This window comes from Amblyomma mixtum, chromosome 2, assembly GCF_055824585.1.
Source record: "Amblyomma mixtum isolate Tamu chromosome 2, ASM5582458v1, whole genome shotgun sequence".
Lineage (NCBI taxonomy): Eukaryota > Metazoa > Arthropoda > Arachnida > Ixodida > Ixodidae > Amblyomma > Amblyomma mixtum.
The window spans coordinates 310,526,052-310,544,210 of record NC_143013.1 but is presented as its reverse complement, the minus strand read 5'-3'; the positions used below and the strand labels follow the sequence as shown (position 1 = coordinate 310,544,210).

General features: G+C 48.0%; 1 protein-coding gene across 8 annotated transcripts in view; it reads left to right on the top strand.

Moving 5' to 3' along the window:
• The window catches only part of dom (domino helicase), a 104,347-nt gene that overhangs the window by 80,394 nt on the left and 5,794 nt on the right, over positions 1–18,159 (top strand). For 6 of the 8 annotated variants that reach the window (XM_089574939.1, XM_089574941.1, XM_089574937.1 and 3 more), the window contains 9 exons: positions 3,128–3,415; positions 3,944–4,267; positions 6,496–6,621; positions 8,524–8,776; positions 9,355–9,482; positions 11,658–12,041; positions 12,943–13,215; positions 13,358–13,516; positions 14,701–14,868. In XM_089574939.1, coding sequence (XP_089431065.1) covers positions 3,128–3,415; positions 3,944–4,267; positions 6,496–6,621; positions 8,524–8,776; positions 9,355–9,482; positions 11,658–12,041; positions 12,943–13,215; positions 13,358–13,516; positions 14,701–14,868 — 2,103 coding nt within the window. The remainder of the gene's footprint in view (positions 1–3,127; positions 3,416–3,943; positions 4,268–6,495; positions 6,622–8,523; positions 8,777–9,354; positions 9,483–11,657; positions 12,042–12,942; positions 13,216–13,357; positions 13,517–14,700; positions 14,869–18,159) is intronic. The other 2 variants (XM_089574936.1, XM_089574938.1) reach the window with 2 other exon arrangements.

Sequence of the window (18,159 nt, the reverse complement as noted above, 5' to 3'; positions counted from 1 at the left end):
GTTAATTCGAAAGGTCAGTTATTTAGAATATTTTCGTCGGTGCAGTGACTTCTAATTAAAGAGGTTTTACTGTACTTCGGTGTTGAACAGCCACTGAGGACAAATTGAAGTTGGTGTATAACAATTGAACACAGCATTCTAATGCCAAAAAGGCTACTGTCAATGGTGGCAGAGGGGTTTTGAAGTAATAAAATGCCAAAAAATTAAATACTGGTACCTCTGTCATCAACCATTTTTGCCAGCTAATTGTGGTAACTTTTTTTTTTGGACACTGAGAGCTAAGTGTAGACCACGCCGCAATGCGCTTAAGCCGGCAATCAAGGAGTCCGTACAGTAATGCCGCAATAATTCAAATTTGGTTCGTTCGAAATCCCGGATAATTAAAAGAATTTCTGCAGTCCCATAATTTCTAACGTAAATTTTACTGGATATATTGAAGCACCGACATGCACCAGCCTGTCTAATTCGAAGATCTGGTGTGCCATGCGGGAATGCCTGTTCCCTATTTTTCCACAAACTGTTGATGCAACGGCCCCTCGGAGCCACGAGGCGGCGCTGCAGAGCAATGCCGATGTTTGATATACGAAGTAGCCGAGTGCCAATACTCCCAGCGCAAAAGCAGTCTACAGTGTGGCTTGCGGACTGCCAAAGCACACGCCTGCAGAGAAAAAGATGTGCTTCACTGCAACACAGCCACGGATGCCGGTTTCAGAGTAACTCGTCGCTCCTCTCCAGCTCGGTCATGGTCAAGGCAGCCTCTAGCAGAAGCTGTGCCATCTATGCACCTCTCACCCTTAGCAGCATCAGAGCATCAGCGCGTGTACTGTGATGCAACCATTCTTGCTCTGTGCCCGCGATGGGTTGACTGCTAGCAGTAATGGCTTGCACTGTTTTCTTGAGCGGTGTGCCATGGTTAGAGGGTTAGGTTACTGGCATCTCTAATTACTTTAAGCACCATCGCATAGAAGTTGTCCTTTCTTAAAGGGCCACTGACCACAGTCCGGACATTTTTTGAAAAACAAGCCCACTGCATAGATGAGGCATCGAAGATAACCTCTGCAAAATACTAGAGCCATGCGCGCCCCGAAAAGCTGCGAAAATTCAAATCAAATCCCGCTCGTTCTTTCCTTCAACAAAAATGGCCCCGCCCCACTACTCTGAACCCCGTTGACGTCATGGGGGGTTACTTTCGCTAAAGGCACTCCATTGGTGCATCGTTCTGACTGACGGGAGAAGGTTGGGCGTAGCCTTGGCGTCGCGTCGTCTGCACAATGCTTTCCGCAGCGCCCTCTGTTCTGGCACATGCCTACAAACCGGCATGAAGGAACAACAACAAAAAAACTGCGGAGGGGGCGTACGGCGACAGCCTTGAACCCTAGCCATAAAAATTAAAAAATAGTAAAACTGAGTGAGTTGGTTCGCCCCCTCGCCGTGATCACGTCACGAGACGCTCTGCGTGCGCGCTCCCTTCTCAGTTGTTTTTTTCTTCCATGCAAGCCCCCCAAAACAAGGTTTTAATTACAGCAGTGCAGCAGAGCCTTTCCCTCACTCGCCCACTTGACCGCTCCGCACACACACAGCTTATCCTTCGTGCATCTTGCGTACGCCTTGACTCCAATGAATGACATGGGCTTTGGAGCGGAGAATAGACACAAACACGCATGGAGAAAAGCAAACGGGCGGTCGCTGGGTCCTCGCTTCACCATGTGTTTCGAACACAACCGACTTCCGCTCCTCCGCTCGTGAAACTGTGGGAAGGCCTAAAAAAAAAATGGAAAGGTGGCTCGTAAACTGGGAATGACAAACAGATGTATGAAAGGATGCGCTCGCTAACAAGTCTAGGTGGTCGAGCCGATCGCGCCTCTCGATCGCTCAGTGTGCGGAGAAAATGCAAAAACCAAGAAAAGAATTCTATTGAAGGCGGGGCCATGACGTCGCCCTGTGACGCACTCCACAGACACCACGCCTCCGGCTTACACCGGAGAAGGAAGGGGTGATATTGCCTTGCCGAGCCTACTCGACGAGAAGCGGGAGAGAAAAATGTCGAGGAGGGAATGGAAGGAGAGGAGGCTCGCTCCAAGAGCAGTAGAGAGTGTTTGCGACCCGAGGGTGGTCAGTTGCCCTTTAAGAAAAATGACCATCTGAAATGGGGGTTGACATGTACATGCAGCCTACCTATTCGCGATGTCTAAGGATGAGCGGCGAGTAGTACGCACCCTGTGCCAATACCTGTTGCCAGCAGGATGCATGGGGCTCCATTTATCAAAAAAGTGTTTAATTCGTACAGAAATCGGTTGTGCTGCAGAAAATTGAGTTGTGCTTCATTTACCTGGCTCGTTCGTGCGGCGGTGGCTTCCTCAGATGAACGGTAGGCAGCTGAGAGCAGCTTCTGATAACCTTGGGGGCATGTGCCGCACCGGAATCCGAAACTGCAGAACCTTTTACAGTATGCTTTGCTGCTAGTCAGGCGGGCTGCATGTGAGTGTAGAAGGCAGGATGGAATACTATTTTTTTTTTTCCACTTTTTATCTTCATTGGTTTCTGACTACTGTCCTTGTGATCACATTGTTGCGCGTTTATTGCGTTCAGCTGAATGTGCGCCTTGATGCCGTCTCACGGCAAACTGCAAAACAGAGAGCGGCGGCATGATGAAGTGGGGGAGGGTATATGCATGCGTTGCAGTAAACTTTATTTGGGGGTTCAACTTTTGCATGACTATATACGATGACAGCAGAGTTTGTCCAATAAAGGTAGTGTGTTCTCACAACGAAATTTTTTGCCTGGGTTCCGTTTTTATTTGCTGTGCTCTGTTAATTTCGATATTTTTTACACTCCCAGTGAATTTGAATTAAAGAGGTTTTTTTATAGTTCTTTCGGTGGCATAGTCATCATGAGTTCTAATCAAGTGGTATGAAAAATTGTGCCATTTTCAACTCCAAAGTTCTCAGCAGTAAATACATCTTTTGCTGCGAAATGAATGACAACAGAGCATCAAAAAGCAAAACATTTGAACCTTACAAAGAACAAAAATTCACTTGAGTTTTCCGCATTATCCCTTTAAGGGTCAGCCTGTGACATCAGAGGAGGCTGCAACATGCGTGTGATTAGTCGTCGTGCTCTATTTCAGACCAAGAACAACAAGCCTATGAGGACAGGGCAGCTGTTCTCCCAGGACTGCAACCAGGCATTCACCCTGCTCTACAACACACGCTTTGACACCATCCGTGCGGTGGCCAGCAAGCGCACGCCCACCCTGAAGCCTCACTTCACCAACCCAACGGCTAAGAATCCCAAGCATGCCGCTGTGCTGGCAGAGAACGGCATCTGCTACGAGCAGCCCTTGAACCCAATCAAGCTGGCTGCCCTGCGAGCTGAACGCATTGCCCGGGAGAAGCAAAAGAACCAGGTTGCCGCTGTGAGTGTCCTCTGCCTTGTATCCTGAGCTACGCACCTCTCTCGTTCAGCTGTAACGAGTCGGGAAAACCGTAACGCCTGGGGGAGCCCTAAAGTGCTGAGGGATCCTGCTTGTCCTGGGTTCCATCCCTGCCTGCCTGACATGTTTGTGAGAGGGAGCACCTAGTTTCGCTTGTGAGAAGGCACACCTAGTTTCACGGCCCTTCAAAACATTCCCGAACTCTATGAATGACTGGCTGGGCGTGCTGTGTACTGAGACGGTCTGTTATAAGTAGGGATGGGGCTTCTTGGCGTGACGTGTACGCAGTCGCCCACGCTTAGAGAGGGATTCCATCGGGACGTGTGATTACTGCTTTAAATACCACGGTCACCACTTGTGGTGCCATGAGTGAATGAGCCGTCCACATCTGGCTTGACCTGGCGGCGATACAAATGACCAGACTACAGGCTGTTATCAGAAGCTTGTTAAATGGCTTTGCCTCTGGAGTCGTTGAGTGATTACAGCCTTGATGGCACATGATGTCTGCAGATGGCCGCCGATGCCCAACGTCAGCAGCAGGTGCAGCAACAGCAGCAACAGAGCCAGCAACAACAGCAGCAGCAGCAGGTGGGGCAGCCGGCACCTCCCGTCGCCCAGTCGCCGCAGCAGGCAGTGGCCGGCCAGGCAGTGGTGGCTGCGCCAAATCCCACGGCTGCAGGGGTGGTGGCCGCCGCCGCCAGCCCGGCCACTGCGGCCGCGCTGCTCGCCCAGCAGCAGCAGCAGCAGCAGCAGCAAGTGGCTGCCACTCAGGCTGTGCTTGCCACCCTGGGCCAGGCACAGCAGCTGCAGCCCATGGCCGCCCAGCTGTCCAAGGTACTCACCACCTCTCTCGGGGTGCTTCACTTTCAACCTGCTTTCCTAGCTTCAGTGAGAAAGGACCCTGCGTGGAAGGCGTTTCTCTACGAAGCACTCTATGTCAGTTTCCACATTCAGTCTGCCCTCTTGTCTGTGTGTTTCTGTTGCACAAATTCGGGGGCAGAGTGGCTCACTCCATCACTTGCTGCAGCCCATACTCTCCTATTGGTGCTCATCGAATGCGTGAAAAACACATTACAATTGGCTTGCAGGGGCCATATTAAACCTGAGTGCCAAGCTTCAGTGTGTGTGAAGTGGGCACCAGCCACAAATTTGGATCGACGGTTTTTCTGACATGCTTGATTGGTTGCACTTTTGCTGGACGCCCTCTGAAACCAGTGTATGATGGCAGTTGAAATTTTGCACAGGTCGAAAGTGATGCTTGTTTTTTTTTTGTTTTTTTTTTACCTTTTTTCTGCTTGCTGCAGCAGCACCATCAGTGGCCAAGCTGCTGTTTAATTTGTACAGTGGAACCCCGTTAATGCAAATTTCAAAGGAGAATCAAAAGCTGGTTTCTGTGAAGCAGGGGCTGGCATTCTCTGTGGGTTGGCATGCATTAATCGCATTGCGCACACACGATTGCAAGCTTGAATCATTGCTTGATGTCTTCCTGTGTGCAAGCATGAATAGTAGCCTCACTACGCTGAACTTTTCTGTGCTCGGTCCTAAGTACACAAAGCGGAACCAGCAAGGTCTTGGCTATTCCAAGACCTCGAGTGGGGACAAGTGGTGTTCTTTGAAGTGAGGACTGTGTACCCACAACTACAGTAAAACCTCGTTACTAATTCGAACTCGATTTATTCGAAATCCCATGTAATTCGAAGGTTTTCGGCGGTCCCAACAGTTTCCATGCAAAATTTGCCGGATAATTTGAACAGCCAGTGCGCCCCTATCCGGATAATACGTAGGTTTAAACCGTGGCCTTCGTGATTCGCGTAAAGAAAAATGATTTGCTAGTCTTAGGCCAGTATAGTTGAGTTGCCGGAGTGGCAGCCAGGCAGCAATGTAAATCAATTTTCGGTTTCCGGTGCTTTGTTGTGTCTCAGCGATCTGCACAGTCGACTACTAGTCTTGGAGGCTAGCTTTAGTTGACAAAGAAACAACCAGGTGCCGCTAGGTCACAATTTTTCTGGCTCCGTTTCCGTTGTTTGTCTAGCTCGTGGCAGGCACTGCTCGTAGTGCTTTGATTGTTCGGTGCCGTGACCAAACGTGTTCTGTGTTCTGCTAGCGCGGCATGGCGATGACCGCGGATGTGTTCGGCGGCTTCGGCGCACTCTGACCGCACCGGCGGAGCGCGCCGAAGCTGCCCACCCAGAATGCACTGCACAAGCCTCCCACGCCACTCGCCTCCTCTCCCAGGGGACGTGTCGAACGAAGAACGTTCTGCACATGAGCTACGGCGGTCGCACGGCACTGCCTCGCGTCGGAGCAGCTGAACTATAGAGCTCCCGAACTGCGCCTGACGTAGCGTCGCCGATCTGACGTATCCGACCACAACCGGCTCTCGCCTGCGCGCCGAGAACGTCGGAGTATAAAGGCCTCAATGCCGAAGTACAGAACTCTGACTCTGATATTGTGTCAGCGTATGACCGACCTCAATGAAGAAAACAGCGGCGGGAGCAACGGATTGACCTTTGCGGACTATTTGAGCGCCGAACTTGATGTGCAAACGTCTTATGCCGACTTAGAAGGAGAAATATGTGGCAGTGGGCCTTCCAACGAAGGCGAAGGCGATGTTGAGCCCGCCCGAGCACCAGCTTTAGCTGCAGTCGTTGAGTCACTTAACGTTGTGCGCAGTTTTGTACAGTGTAGCGGCGGTAACAGCGAATTGCTGCGCACTGTAAGTAGACTGGAGGACGTGGCCTATGGTGCGGCCAACTACCACGCCAAGCAATCGCGTATCGATGACTACTTCAAGTGACCGTTTTTCAGGCAAAATAAAGGTGCAGTGTTGATGCAGCCATGTTTCGTACGTTTATTTCTCGTTTTTCGTCGATTTTTGATAATTCGAAAACGCAGTTAATTCGATGATTTTTCGCGGTCCGACGGACTTCGAATTAACGAGGTTCTACTGTATATGTGTGGCATTCCTGACTTATTCTTCACGATACATCCATTTTTCAGTTTCAGGCCCTTCAATCTTCTTCAGTACTGTGTTGCTACACTGACTCCCTTCCACGTTTCAGGGTGTTACCACGGTGGCACTGGCCAAATCTGGCGGGATTCTGGTCAGCACTGCGGTGACAGCCACAACAGCTGCTGCAGGTGGCGTTGTAAGCGCTGCCCCAACCTTTGCCCTTACCAAAGTTCCTGTAAGTGGCCCACGTTTATTTTTATGCCATGAAGGGCAGGGGAGGGGGGTGTAGAAAAAAAAAAAAAAAAACACCCACCCATGGGGGTGTAAGCTGTGGGGGCCCAGTTGCTTCATTTGTGCCATTTTGATCAATTTGCGTTCGTCTGTGCCTTTTTCTTCCTAAGTGTCGCATCTGTCAAAAATGTGCCGTAGGAAAGCACTGATCGTAAAGAGCAATGAAAATTATCAGCTGGCAACTTACTGAAACTTTTTTTTGTGGCTGGTAACCCTGAGCACCTGTGGCTGGCAGTGGAATGTAATAGCCAGTACATGCCGCCACATGGGTGTAACCAATGCATTAACCAACAAAACTTCACGCTTTGTGCCACTGTGTTTGCGGCTGTATGTGCATGTGAAGCTTGCTGTAAATATGTAGCGGCCTTAGTTGCTCTGCATGTCATGGGAGCACTCATGATGGACAAGCATTAATAACTTGTTTTCTGCATGTGTGTGGTAAAAAAAAAAGAGTTTTTTAATGCATTTAGCTATTGCACGTATGCAAGCATAATTTCTGCTTCGCCAATGTTCTTGGTTTCCGGTTCCATTATCTGTGTGCTCTTACCAAAAACTACTACTTTCTTGATTACACCTGGCTCAGTGTGCTTTGCATAGGCTGAGATTATTATTGATATTATTACCATCATAGTTTTAGCTCGATTTTAGGTCATGTCTATTTGCATCTTTCACTGATGTGTAGTGGCTTCTTCAAGTTTTGAAGTTGTGTATGTACGCTACCAAGGTTCATCAGGCTCTTACTGATCATGGTACTGTCAAACTACATGGAAGTAAAATGCAGGAAGCGTGTTGTGCAACACACATTGTTGGTAGAATTTTAACTTTTAGTGATCGTCACAAAGTGCCATATGTCAACATATTGCACTTTCAGTGCTGGCTGTTTTTGAGATGTGGCAGTCTTTTTGTGCACAGCCAGACAAATTTTGTGTGAGCATGGTTTCATGCCCGAATGGCTTCCCCATACAGCCTGTCGAAATGTACACATTTAGTCACTGGCAAAGAGGGTAGAAGAAATCATATCTTCTGTCTCCAAGAGCAGAAGCTTAGGGCGGACACAACAAGTACAGACTTTGTTAGATGGAAATATGGACTTTGCCCGTGCACTCTCCAAGTTTGATAGACTTGCTAGCTTCAAAAAAATGGTTCTTGGGAACATGTTTGTTTTGCAGGTTTTAGTGCAGTGCATTTGGCCGAACTTACACCTAGACACTGTCAGCATCAATAAATGTTTGTTTTGGATAGCGTCTTATTGTGTGCTCTTTCATAGATACACAGGAGTGAACTCTGATGCCATTACGAACGAACTCTTTGAAATCTGAATTGCTCCGTTATTCCATTTGACCTTCCCCAGAGTCGCTACAAAATTTTAATTTTGATACAAAGTTCCTCCAGAATGGCGCTTTTGCTGACACAAAACCGTTCCAAAATTACTCTTTTTCTGCTCCAAAAATTGCTGCAGAACTCAAATTGGCTAGACCACCATTGTGAATGGGAAAGGGCATTTGAACAAGCAGACTAGTAGATTGCTTCAGTGCATGTGATATCACATCTACCCTATGTTTCTGCGTATAATTCTCGGGTTTAGTCTCGTGACCTTGGGCTCGGCAGTTTGTCATGTCATGTCTATGAAGCCACTGGGATGGGTCTCGATACAAAGGGTTCTGACGCTGTAAACAAAGTAAGCAACTAGCTGCGCACCTGTGTCATGTCAGGAACTATTTACGTGTAAGTGTAAAGGGTGTTTCAACCTGCAGTCACTAGCTTAAGTTTTATTTGGACCTGGCTCTGCTCTGCAGGGCACCCCGTGAGTTTTTGAAATAGGTGTTGCTCTTGAATCTCAAACCAGGTGACAGCAGTGGCAACGTTGAGCACTGCTGCCCTGAGGCCCCAGCAGCGGCCACAGCCACCAGTGGCCACGGCCGCCACCACCATGACAGTCCAAGAGATGGTTGCTGTGGCAGCGGGGCAGGTCCGTGGCTTGCCTGTGAGCAGCTCCATCACCACTGCTGGTGGCAGCACCCCCGCTGTTGTCTCTGTCACCAACCTCACCTCTGCCCAGCTACAGCCTGCTCCGCAGAGGATCTCTGCTGTTGCGGCTGGTAAGGAAGATGTCTGTGCACTTGTCACACATGCACACTAGCTGTGCATGTGTGTGCATGTGTGGTGGTGTGTGTGGAGTTTGGTCACTTTGAGAGCTTATACAGTGCTTGTCCATGGCCCTATTGCTGACGCCCCTATGTCTTGGTAGGAGGGAGAGCTCAATAGCTTTTCCGCTCGCAAGTTCTGCATTAGCATGTTCAAAGGTCGCAGCATTGTTCATGTTAGTGCCTTTTTCATGACATTTTGTCACCACAGTGTGGAAGATAGTTCAACGGGGAGAAACACGAGATGAGCACTGATCACAAACTCTGTCTAATTGTAAAAATGTACTTCCCGACTAGCCCAGATTTCAGCCCTGAAAATCACCTTTTTAAACAAACAAACATCGAATAAAAAGAAGCCACCTTTCCTTTGGATGGGACCTCATTGTAATCAAGTTTGACTCTCCCGCCTGTGTGCTGAATCACTAGAAACTAAAAATTCATCTCAATTTCTGGCATTGTTCACAGTGAAAAATATGGACGACAGGCAAAATGAGTTTTCTCACGGCATTCTATTGTGGCGGGCCTTTCTGCAGTGAGTCAGGTGACTACAGCACAGGGAGTAGCCAGTGTTCAAGGGGGGCGGAGCCTCACAGCATCCCAGCTGCAAGCCATGCGTCAAGGCAACTTTCTCCGGCAACAGCAGCAGCAACAGAGGATGCAGGTAATGCTTTGTGCAGCTTGTTCCAGGCCATTTTGGCCACCCATGTCTTTATTTCATGTGTAGTTGACCTTCAAGCTTGCTCAATGTCACATAAAGTAAAAGCCCGTTAATTTAAACTTCAAGGTACATAAAAAAAATGTTCGAATTATCAAATGACCTCGAAAAAACTGTCGAGAACTGCTTGCATCACGGTAAATTTATTTGGTCAAAAACTGGGAAATGGTCACTTTAGTTAAGATGAGAAACGTGTGGTAATCACTATTTTTCAATTTTCATCAATGATTTATTGTGTTACATTATTGGGACCACTGCAGCAAAACTTGAGGACGAACCGCGCATCACATGGCTTCATGTCACGGATGCAGGCTGACAAATTCTTGTTCCGCAGACGACATAGACGGAAAAGGAAGAGTGCATTTTTGCTTTGGGTTTACTGTTTTATCCATCGTGTGTATGCTTTGTCCCCTGACTTGGCGTGACGTCACAGATTCGTCTGATAACTGATCTGTTATGTGAATCCACTGAAATCGTGCGATGCTGTGGAGCTGCACCACTAACCGCATCACACCCATGATAAGCAGCACCGTCGTGTGTGAGGAGGCTTCACTGCACAAACCGTGGCCAGCATGTGATGACCGTGCAGTTTTGGCACACTGGAAGAACAGAACCATGCGGATGGAAACGAAGGATGCGGCACAGCAGCACCAAAACAGCGAGAAAGAAAAAGGGGTGGGGGCCAGTAAGAAGGGGGGGGGGGGGGGGGGGGGGGTGCTGTTAGAGGAGAATCAATGTCTGAAGCAGTGCTAAGCTGGGTCGGGTTGTTTGGCAGATGCTGGTTGCTCGAGCCTCCATGGCTGTGGGCGGGCGCAAAGCGGTCGGACTGTTCTCGGAGGTGGGGACGTCTGTTGGTCGTGATGTCTGCTGTAGTGTGCACCGCGCACACACCTTAGAGGTGTGCGAGCGACTTTGAAGCATGGTACTTAGAACACAGGTTCGAGTAGGACTATTTCTGCGATCACTTGCTGCGACAATCATGCCTGGACACAGCATCTCTTCGGGAGGTCGTTGGAATTAACCAGTGCAAGACCCATAGTGTCCGAATTAGCGAGCATCTGATGCCATAAACTTACTTTGGGTTGGCCAGGGCCAAGCTGGTTTGAATTATCCTGATTCCCGGATTGGTGGGGGTCAAATTGACAAGATTTTACTGTGTTTGATTTTTTAGAGATTTGAGGTGCACGTAAGCACGACGTGGAGGGGGGGAGGAGACAGGCTTGTTTTGTTTCTGGGTTCTTGTGGTACAGGCACATCTCATACCCACTCAAGTGGCGGGAGAGGAAATCTTTTGAGCTGCTTGAATAGAGGTGAAAAAACTACATTGATGATTGCACGTGGTGGTGTTAATTTGTCGCTCTTGCTTAGAGAGGTTCTGTGACATCCATTGTGCCGATACCATCGACACACCCAAACGATCATGGATGAATGTCAAAACATTGTCATATGAAGTGTGCATTGCTCTCGAAACTGCAGACGCCATAATTCGGAGGTTCTTTCTGATGAGGCTCTCGGCTGAGGCTGAATGATCCAATTTAGATGAAGTGCTCAGTCGGCCTGACCTTGGGTCATCTTGCATGTACATACAGACACATTTAAACTCTTTGAACCAACCAGTTACTGTAGCATATGAAAGACATTCACTGCCAAACATATTTGAAAGTTTGCGCTCCGTCCTGTCTCCCTTGTCTTATTGTGTCATCTTTGTGTTCGCAAAAAAGAATTCTGAGAATGAACCAACTAGCCTCACAGCGCATATTACTGGAATATTTACCATTCTGCTGCAAATTTTTTTTTTTTTGTGGAACTTTCTTCTTCGAGAAAAAACTTCGTCATGCTCCATTGCTCAAGTTTGAAATTGTTATGGGATGCCACGTTTGACTGGTGCTATACAAGGGAGGAACTGGCATGTTTGATATTGAGACTTAGCTTGGCTTAAGAGATGGCCTAAATACAGATTATGGAGCGATCACTTCAGATGTTTGGTTCCAGTTCAGTTGTGATGTATTCTTTACCAAGCTGGCTGCACCAGGGTTGCTCAGTAGGAAGTGCTTTCCATGTCAGTGTCGTTTGTGTGGTGGTGGTGGTGTTCTGCATGAGTGTCGCCCGTGTGCGCCACAGGAGCAGCAATTGAAGCAGCAGCAGCTCAAGCGCCTGCAGCAGCAGCAGCAGCAGCAGCAGCTGGCGGCAGCCGGTGCCACCCAGGCCACCGTCGCGGTGCCCGTCAGCCTGGCAGGCACAGCTAAGGTGGCTGTGTCGGCTGCAGTTCAACAGGCACGGCCACTGTCACAGCAGCAGCAGCAGTCCCAGTCACAGCAGCAACAGCAGCAGCAGCAGCAGGCCCCATCTGCTCAGCAGCAGCAGCAGCAGGCTGTGGCAGCAGCTGTGGCGGCCGTCAAAGCTGCACCCTTGGGCACTGCAAAGCAGCAGACGGCCATCACGCGCTCAATCACAGAGGCAGAAATGGCACAGCTGCTCAAACGTCGTGATCTCCAGCAAAAGCAGGTGGGCGCATACATTCATTGTAGGAAGAGCTGAAGTTCTCAGTTGCCTGCGACAGGTAGCTTGCTGAAATAAATTGAGAGACTTGAAAGAAGCAAAGATTTGGTGGCCTGAGAACAGCTAAAGGTGTCAATAACCAAGAAGAGATGGCTTTTACAGTTAAACCTTGATATAGCAAACTTCAATGCAGTGAAATCTTCAATGTAACGAAGTATTCCTTTTTTCATAGCTTTGCGGTCTATAGAACACAGTGTATTTTTAACTGCATTATAACTAAGTAGATTTTATCGCCCTTTCAATGTAGCGAAATTTCATTCCTGGCTGGAAACGAACCTAATGGAAAAGTGTATTGCTGCTGAGTGGAGTGCTTGCCAAAGTGCGCATTGGAGTGCGTATGTATTATGGGCATTGCCCAGCTTTCACATACAGAGTGCATAGGCAGGCGCACTATGACGATGATCACAGTAGCTAGCGCGTTGCTGGCCATGATGTTAAACCCCATAAACCAAACCAAACCAAACCAAACCATCTGGGTAGGTACAGGCGAGGCTGGCATGACGGTCTGTGCATCCATGGCAGCATGCTAGGCCTGCCAACGGTTCTCCCTATCTCACCCAGAATTGGCGTTGAATGCGACGCACTGCTTGTGCTCAAAGGTGCGCACCGTGATTATCATGTTTACGGATGCCCAAAGCTTGGTAAAGCGCCAAAAGGCACTTTTGGCTGCTCCAAAAGCTGCTCCAAAGTCTCTTCAGCCAATCACGTCACTGTGATGCCTTCATGTTGGGCTAAGAGCAAGGTAGTGAATCGGGCAAGTGTTGTTCACTGGAAATTGCATTTCAGTTTGCTGTGTAGCAGCGGCATAAACTTGCACTGTGCCTTTTATTTCTTGGCCTTGCTTCAGATGGCTGCACAGCTTCTGGCGCAAGCCCAACTGCAGCAGCAGCAGCAGCAAGCACAACAGCAGCAGCAGCAGGCAGGGCAGCAAGCACAGCAAGTAGTGGCCGTCTCACAGCAGCAACAACAGGCCCTAGCTTGCACAGTGCAGACACCCGTTGCTACCCTCGTCAAGACAGTGTCCGCACCCTCAGCGCTGGGCACTAGCCAAACTGCAGTCGCTATCCCTGTGTCGGCTGTCGCCATGGGAGGCGTCAACCTCAACGTCAACCTATCACAGGTAAAGTACTTGCCAGAACTGCCTTCTGTGGCATTTTTTGTGCAGCTCGGATGGCTCTTGCTCGCTCTGATGCGTAGTCTTGTGCTGTGGCTTCATTGGTTTCACTGCTTTTTTTTTTTTTTTGTCTGTCTATTCTTTCCAGCCGGGTAAAGTGAACACAGCATCCAAACCAACGACAACAACTGTGACCTCACAGCAGATGCAGCTGAGACAGCTCCATATTCAGCAGCAGCTCATGCAACAGCAGCAGCAGCGGAAGGTCACACTTCAGACACAACAGAAAGTAGCTGGCCTCTCCCAGGTACACTGCTTTTTTGCTCCAAAATAAAAGTTAGGTCACTGAGAGCCTTAGTATGCTCCCATAATGAAGGAAATGTTTTTTTCACCATGAAACTTTCTGGCATTGCATGCCAGTATGTCACCATCACAAGAGGCAGTTGTCAGCCTTCCTATTTTATAGTAGCTTTGTCTTCTTTCATATGGTCACAGTGATTATAACACAATATTCGGCTGGTATTTTGGACTCCAGTAATTCGGACTAACGCAGTATTTCGGACTTCGCCGAGGAACCGTCGCACACCTCATAGGAACGTGTACATTTTCACGATCGATATTTCTGACTTCAAATTTTCGGACCAAAATAGATGCCAACAATATTGTGATGATCGTTTTTCAACTGAAAGTTTGTTATTTTGGCCTAATATAGATGCGAGCGGGCATCGTTGTCACTACCAACCCGTTTGCCGCCACCGTGAAAGGCACCATCTTGGATTTAAATACAATCGGCTCGGCGGGCGCAATTGGACTGGCTTGGATATTTGTTCTCTATCGTTGCCATTCGAGATAATGAGATGCTCTCCATTTCCATCGAGATGGCCTACAAAGGGCGCACAATCGCATTGAAAACAGTGCAGCGGGACAGCTGCAGCATCCACCGCAGGTTGGATGACGCACCCCACGGTGCGGATCAGCAAACACGGCAGATGGGAGGGGGACTGCATACGGAGGCGCTCGCAGGGTCCCGTGGATTACCCATGGGTTACCTCTCGGGTCTTCGCGAACGTCATTGCCCCATGCAAACTGACTGTTCTTGCTTCACGCAGCAAGTGCATTCATTCGCAGCATGACTGTGGCTGCATTGCACTATCCGGTATCATGATGTGATAGGGTGCAGAGAAGAAGAAAGTATAGCTATGACTCAGGTAGAGTCTAATATTATCGCTTGTAGGCGGAACATGGGGAGCGACGATTTTCGCGATTTTGAAAGCTGATTTCTCGCAGAAAAGTTTATTTTTTTAAGTTCACGGATTTTTCGGACTGTTCAATTATTTGGACCATTTTTCGGGTCCCGCCGAGTATGAAAAATCGGTCGGCGACTGTAATAACTGACAATAAATAGAGCTACGTAAGCAGAGTGCGAGGCCCCGTGGTTTGCTTGCTTGTTCAGGAAATAGGTGACAACATTTGTGTGACGGTGGGTTACAGGGCCAGCTTCCAGGCAAGGCTCCAACGGTGGCCACCCAGCTGGGCACGGTGCAGATAGTGCAGCAGGGGTCTGGCCAAGGGGCCAAGGGCACAACCTTGCCTTCGGCCACCGCCATCACCGTGCAGCAGATCATCAAGCAGGTGCTGCCCGTCAACCAGAACTTCCTGGTGAGTAGTGCCTCGTCCCAGGCACCACTTTCAGCACAACCCTCTTCAGTGCTAAGGACGAGCTGGTGCGATGAAGGAAATCCTCGTTAATGGCAAGCATGAGGCGTAATTCCAGAATGTGCTGTAGTTTCGCCGGGCAGGTGCTGAGTGTGACGTCACAAGCTAGTGGTAGCATGCGTAATCTTCAGCAACTACAGGTATCTACGAGACGTCCACTGGACATCATTTCAGACTACTCTATCCATATATATCCCCCAGTCGACAAGGGTTCATTGCATATCTGCAACTGGACCTGCGAGGATAATATGTATTTGTTTCCTGTAGCAAAATTAATGACCCCTGCTTGTTTATGTCTGCTTGATTGTGTGGGATTGTCATTGATTACTTGCCTTGTGGGGGCACTATTAGATTCTTGAGCACAAGTGCTGCGTAGCACCGTGCTTGATCTGGTAGGTGTAGCTGTAGCCTCGCGAGTGAAAATTCAATGCTCCATTAGAGTTGGTTGCTCAGAAACAAGTGGGAGTTTTGTAAGAAGATCCATGTCAGAGGCTAGAAAGTGCATTGTGCTCACCTTGGAATGTATATTATATGAACTATCTTTTAAAGGGATAGTGAACAAAAAAATGTGCCACCGAGATTTCTGGCCGAAATGATAGCTGTGGCACTGTGAGTGATCAAAACAACACTGTTTTGAAACAGAAATGAGCGGAAAGGAATAATTTTTATGAATATTTCTCAAATCGCTGTATCTAGCGGCTGCCTGTGAACACTCCAAGAGTACAGAATGTGACATGAACCCCACTCGTTGCAAGCTATTACCAACATGGACCGCACAAAAGTGGACGTTTGACGTGCTTTTCCTTCATTGTAGTCCATTTTATTCAGTTCACACCTCAAGATTCTTTGCCAGCATCTCGTGGTTGTATACCTTAGGCGGCCACTTGCCTTATAAATTCGCATCGTCTGCAGCGACAGCGAACCAAAAAGCAACACTTCGCAGAAAGGCTACCACTAGCGACATCTTGCGTCCACCAGAGGAATGAGCACTGTCTCAATCTGGGCAGGAGCTATCTTGCGATGCTTCGCCTGACTCACAGAAACTGCACTTATATCTGCCCTTTGTATATGATACTGAACTTTTGGAGAACATGCAACCTAAGGCATGATGCCGTAGGTTGCATGTTCTCCAAAAGTTCAGTATCATGCCGTAGGTAGCGTAAGAGAGTTCTCGTGTAGCTTGCGCCCTCACTGTTCGACCGCGTTCCTACGTGGCACTCACTGTAATGCAGGACGTACTATGTCCGCCGCTATGGATGAGGGTGGCGCTGGTGAACACTCTTACTGCTCGGTTACACTACACGCAAATAAAACAGAAGATTGGAAAGCCGCCGCTGTAGCTTGGTTGGTAGAGTGGCGGACTTGAAACTCGGAGGTTGTGAGTTTGGATCCCACTGGTGGCATGTGGTTGTTTTTTCTTCGGCTTTTATTAATATCTCATTAATAAAAACAACAAAGTTAAAAAAAAAAACATCCTCCTATGCTCCTTGGTTTCGATGACTGTTGGCTTCCGTCATTTATGTCATAACGAGCACCTCTTTCCATTCCCTTGTCCTCTGAATAGTTCTCTTCTGATGAGGGCTGAAGGTTTAGTAAGTTAGTATGCTTTGTTTTGTTTGCTGTGAAAGTAACCATAAGAAATATACTTCAGAAGGCATGTTGACGGGCTAGTTGGTTTTGCATCTTGAAACTTGGAAAAAACCACCCAGGCGCAAATAATTTCACAAGGACACAAAAAGAGAGAACCATAAGAAGTTGGTTGCAAATGCTTGATATCCAGTCCACACATATATCTAATTGTCTAGTTCTCTGTCCATCCCTAAAAAAATATTGCATTAAATGTTGAGAATATCTTTTCTTGGGTGTTGTACATATGACGTCTCAGTATGGATATGAAGACTTGTGAATGTCGGAAATGGATATCTGCTAAGGCGATATACTTGGGTTTTGTCTTGACATTTGTTGGATATCGCCGGTTTTTCGGGCTCGTGGTTATTTGATCTCTCTCAAGGGAGAGAGAGATATCTTTCTGCATTATTCCTACTGCTCTGTATGCCACAGTCTGCTTGTCATGATGACTCGTTTTGCACGCCTCATCGGGGATTTCTGTATCTCTCTCTTAACATTGAACTCTTGTTAGTTCCACTAGGTTTGATAGTTTAGAAAAGAGTGGCATTGTACAGAATTTTTAATTGAAATTATTATTCATTTTGAACTCAGCAAGGCGATCCGTAATGAGTAGTTATGTATGTAGCATTTTACTGTGTATACTCGTGTATGGGCCACACCCCCAACTTGGCAGCAGGTAATTCGAAACAAAAAAAAACAATCAGCAAAAAGAAATGCTTCATGTGTGCATGCTTTTACCCACATGGTACGTTACGCTGGGAGCTGATAGACGATAACTACCTGTAATGCTCGCTACGACCACGCACGCATTGCCCCGAGTGCCAGACTCCACTAGGAATTGTGAATATGTGTGTGCCTTAGTGTTGCTAACTCAGCTTGTGCTCTCGCCGTTCGCACCAGACAGGACAAAATATTATGCTGCTCGAAAAAGATTGGGGAGTACCCACACTAACGTTGCGTTTCCTTGTGAGGACGCGCTGCTCGCCAGGCTACAACGCATTACCCTATTTTGCTAGGCCTTGCGTGCTCTGCATTGAAGCTGCAGTAAAGGTGCTTTGATTCTAGTCACAGCTGATTGTAAAATGTCTATCATTGTTACCAGATTACTATCTCACAATAACCTCGCATTAAAATGACCGCGTAGCTGATTTTCGCAAGGCCTTCGAAAGTGAAGCGCACAGAAAAGCAGGCCAGGTGAACGCCACCTCACATTGATGGCCGCGGGTCGCATGCATAGTGTGCCGCTCCGAACCATCAGCCAAAGGCATCATTCCTGTCAGTCAAGTGCCGGATCTTCGGAGGATCTTGATCTTAACTTAGAAAGCATGACGTTTTCCAGTAAACTGATCTAGCAACCTGTTTTATTTTATGCGGGTAGTTCGTGTCCCATCATCCATACTTTGAATGCATGATCTATTTTAAGGATTTGCCAGGACTACACTAATTCATCATGAAAATGCACGTTGCAGCATAAAAAAGGCACATATAATCGGGCTTCACTATGGCCTGAAAAATTTTCTGGAAAAATGCCAGTCCCTTGTAAGGGCTGTGCCCCGTCAAAACCGCGAAAAAAAAAGTGTGACCCTTACATGGATATATACGGTA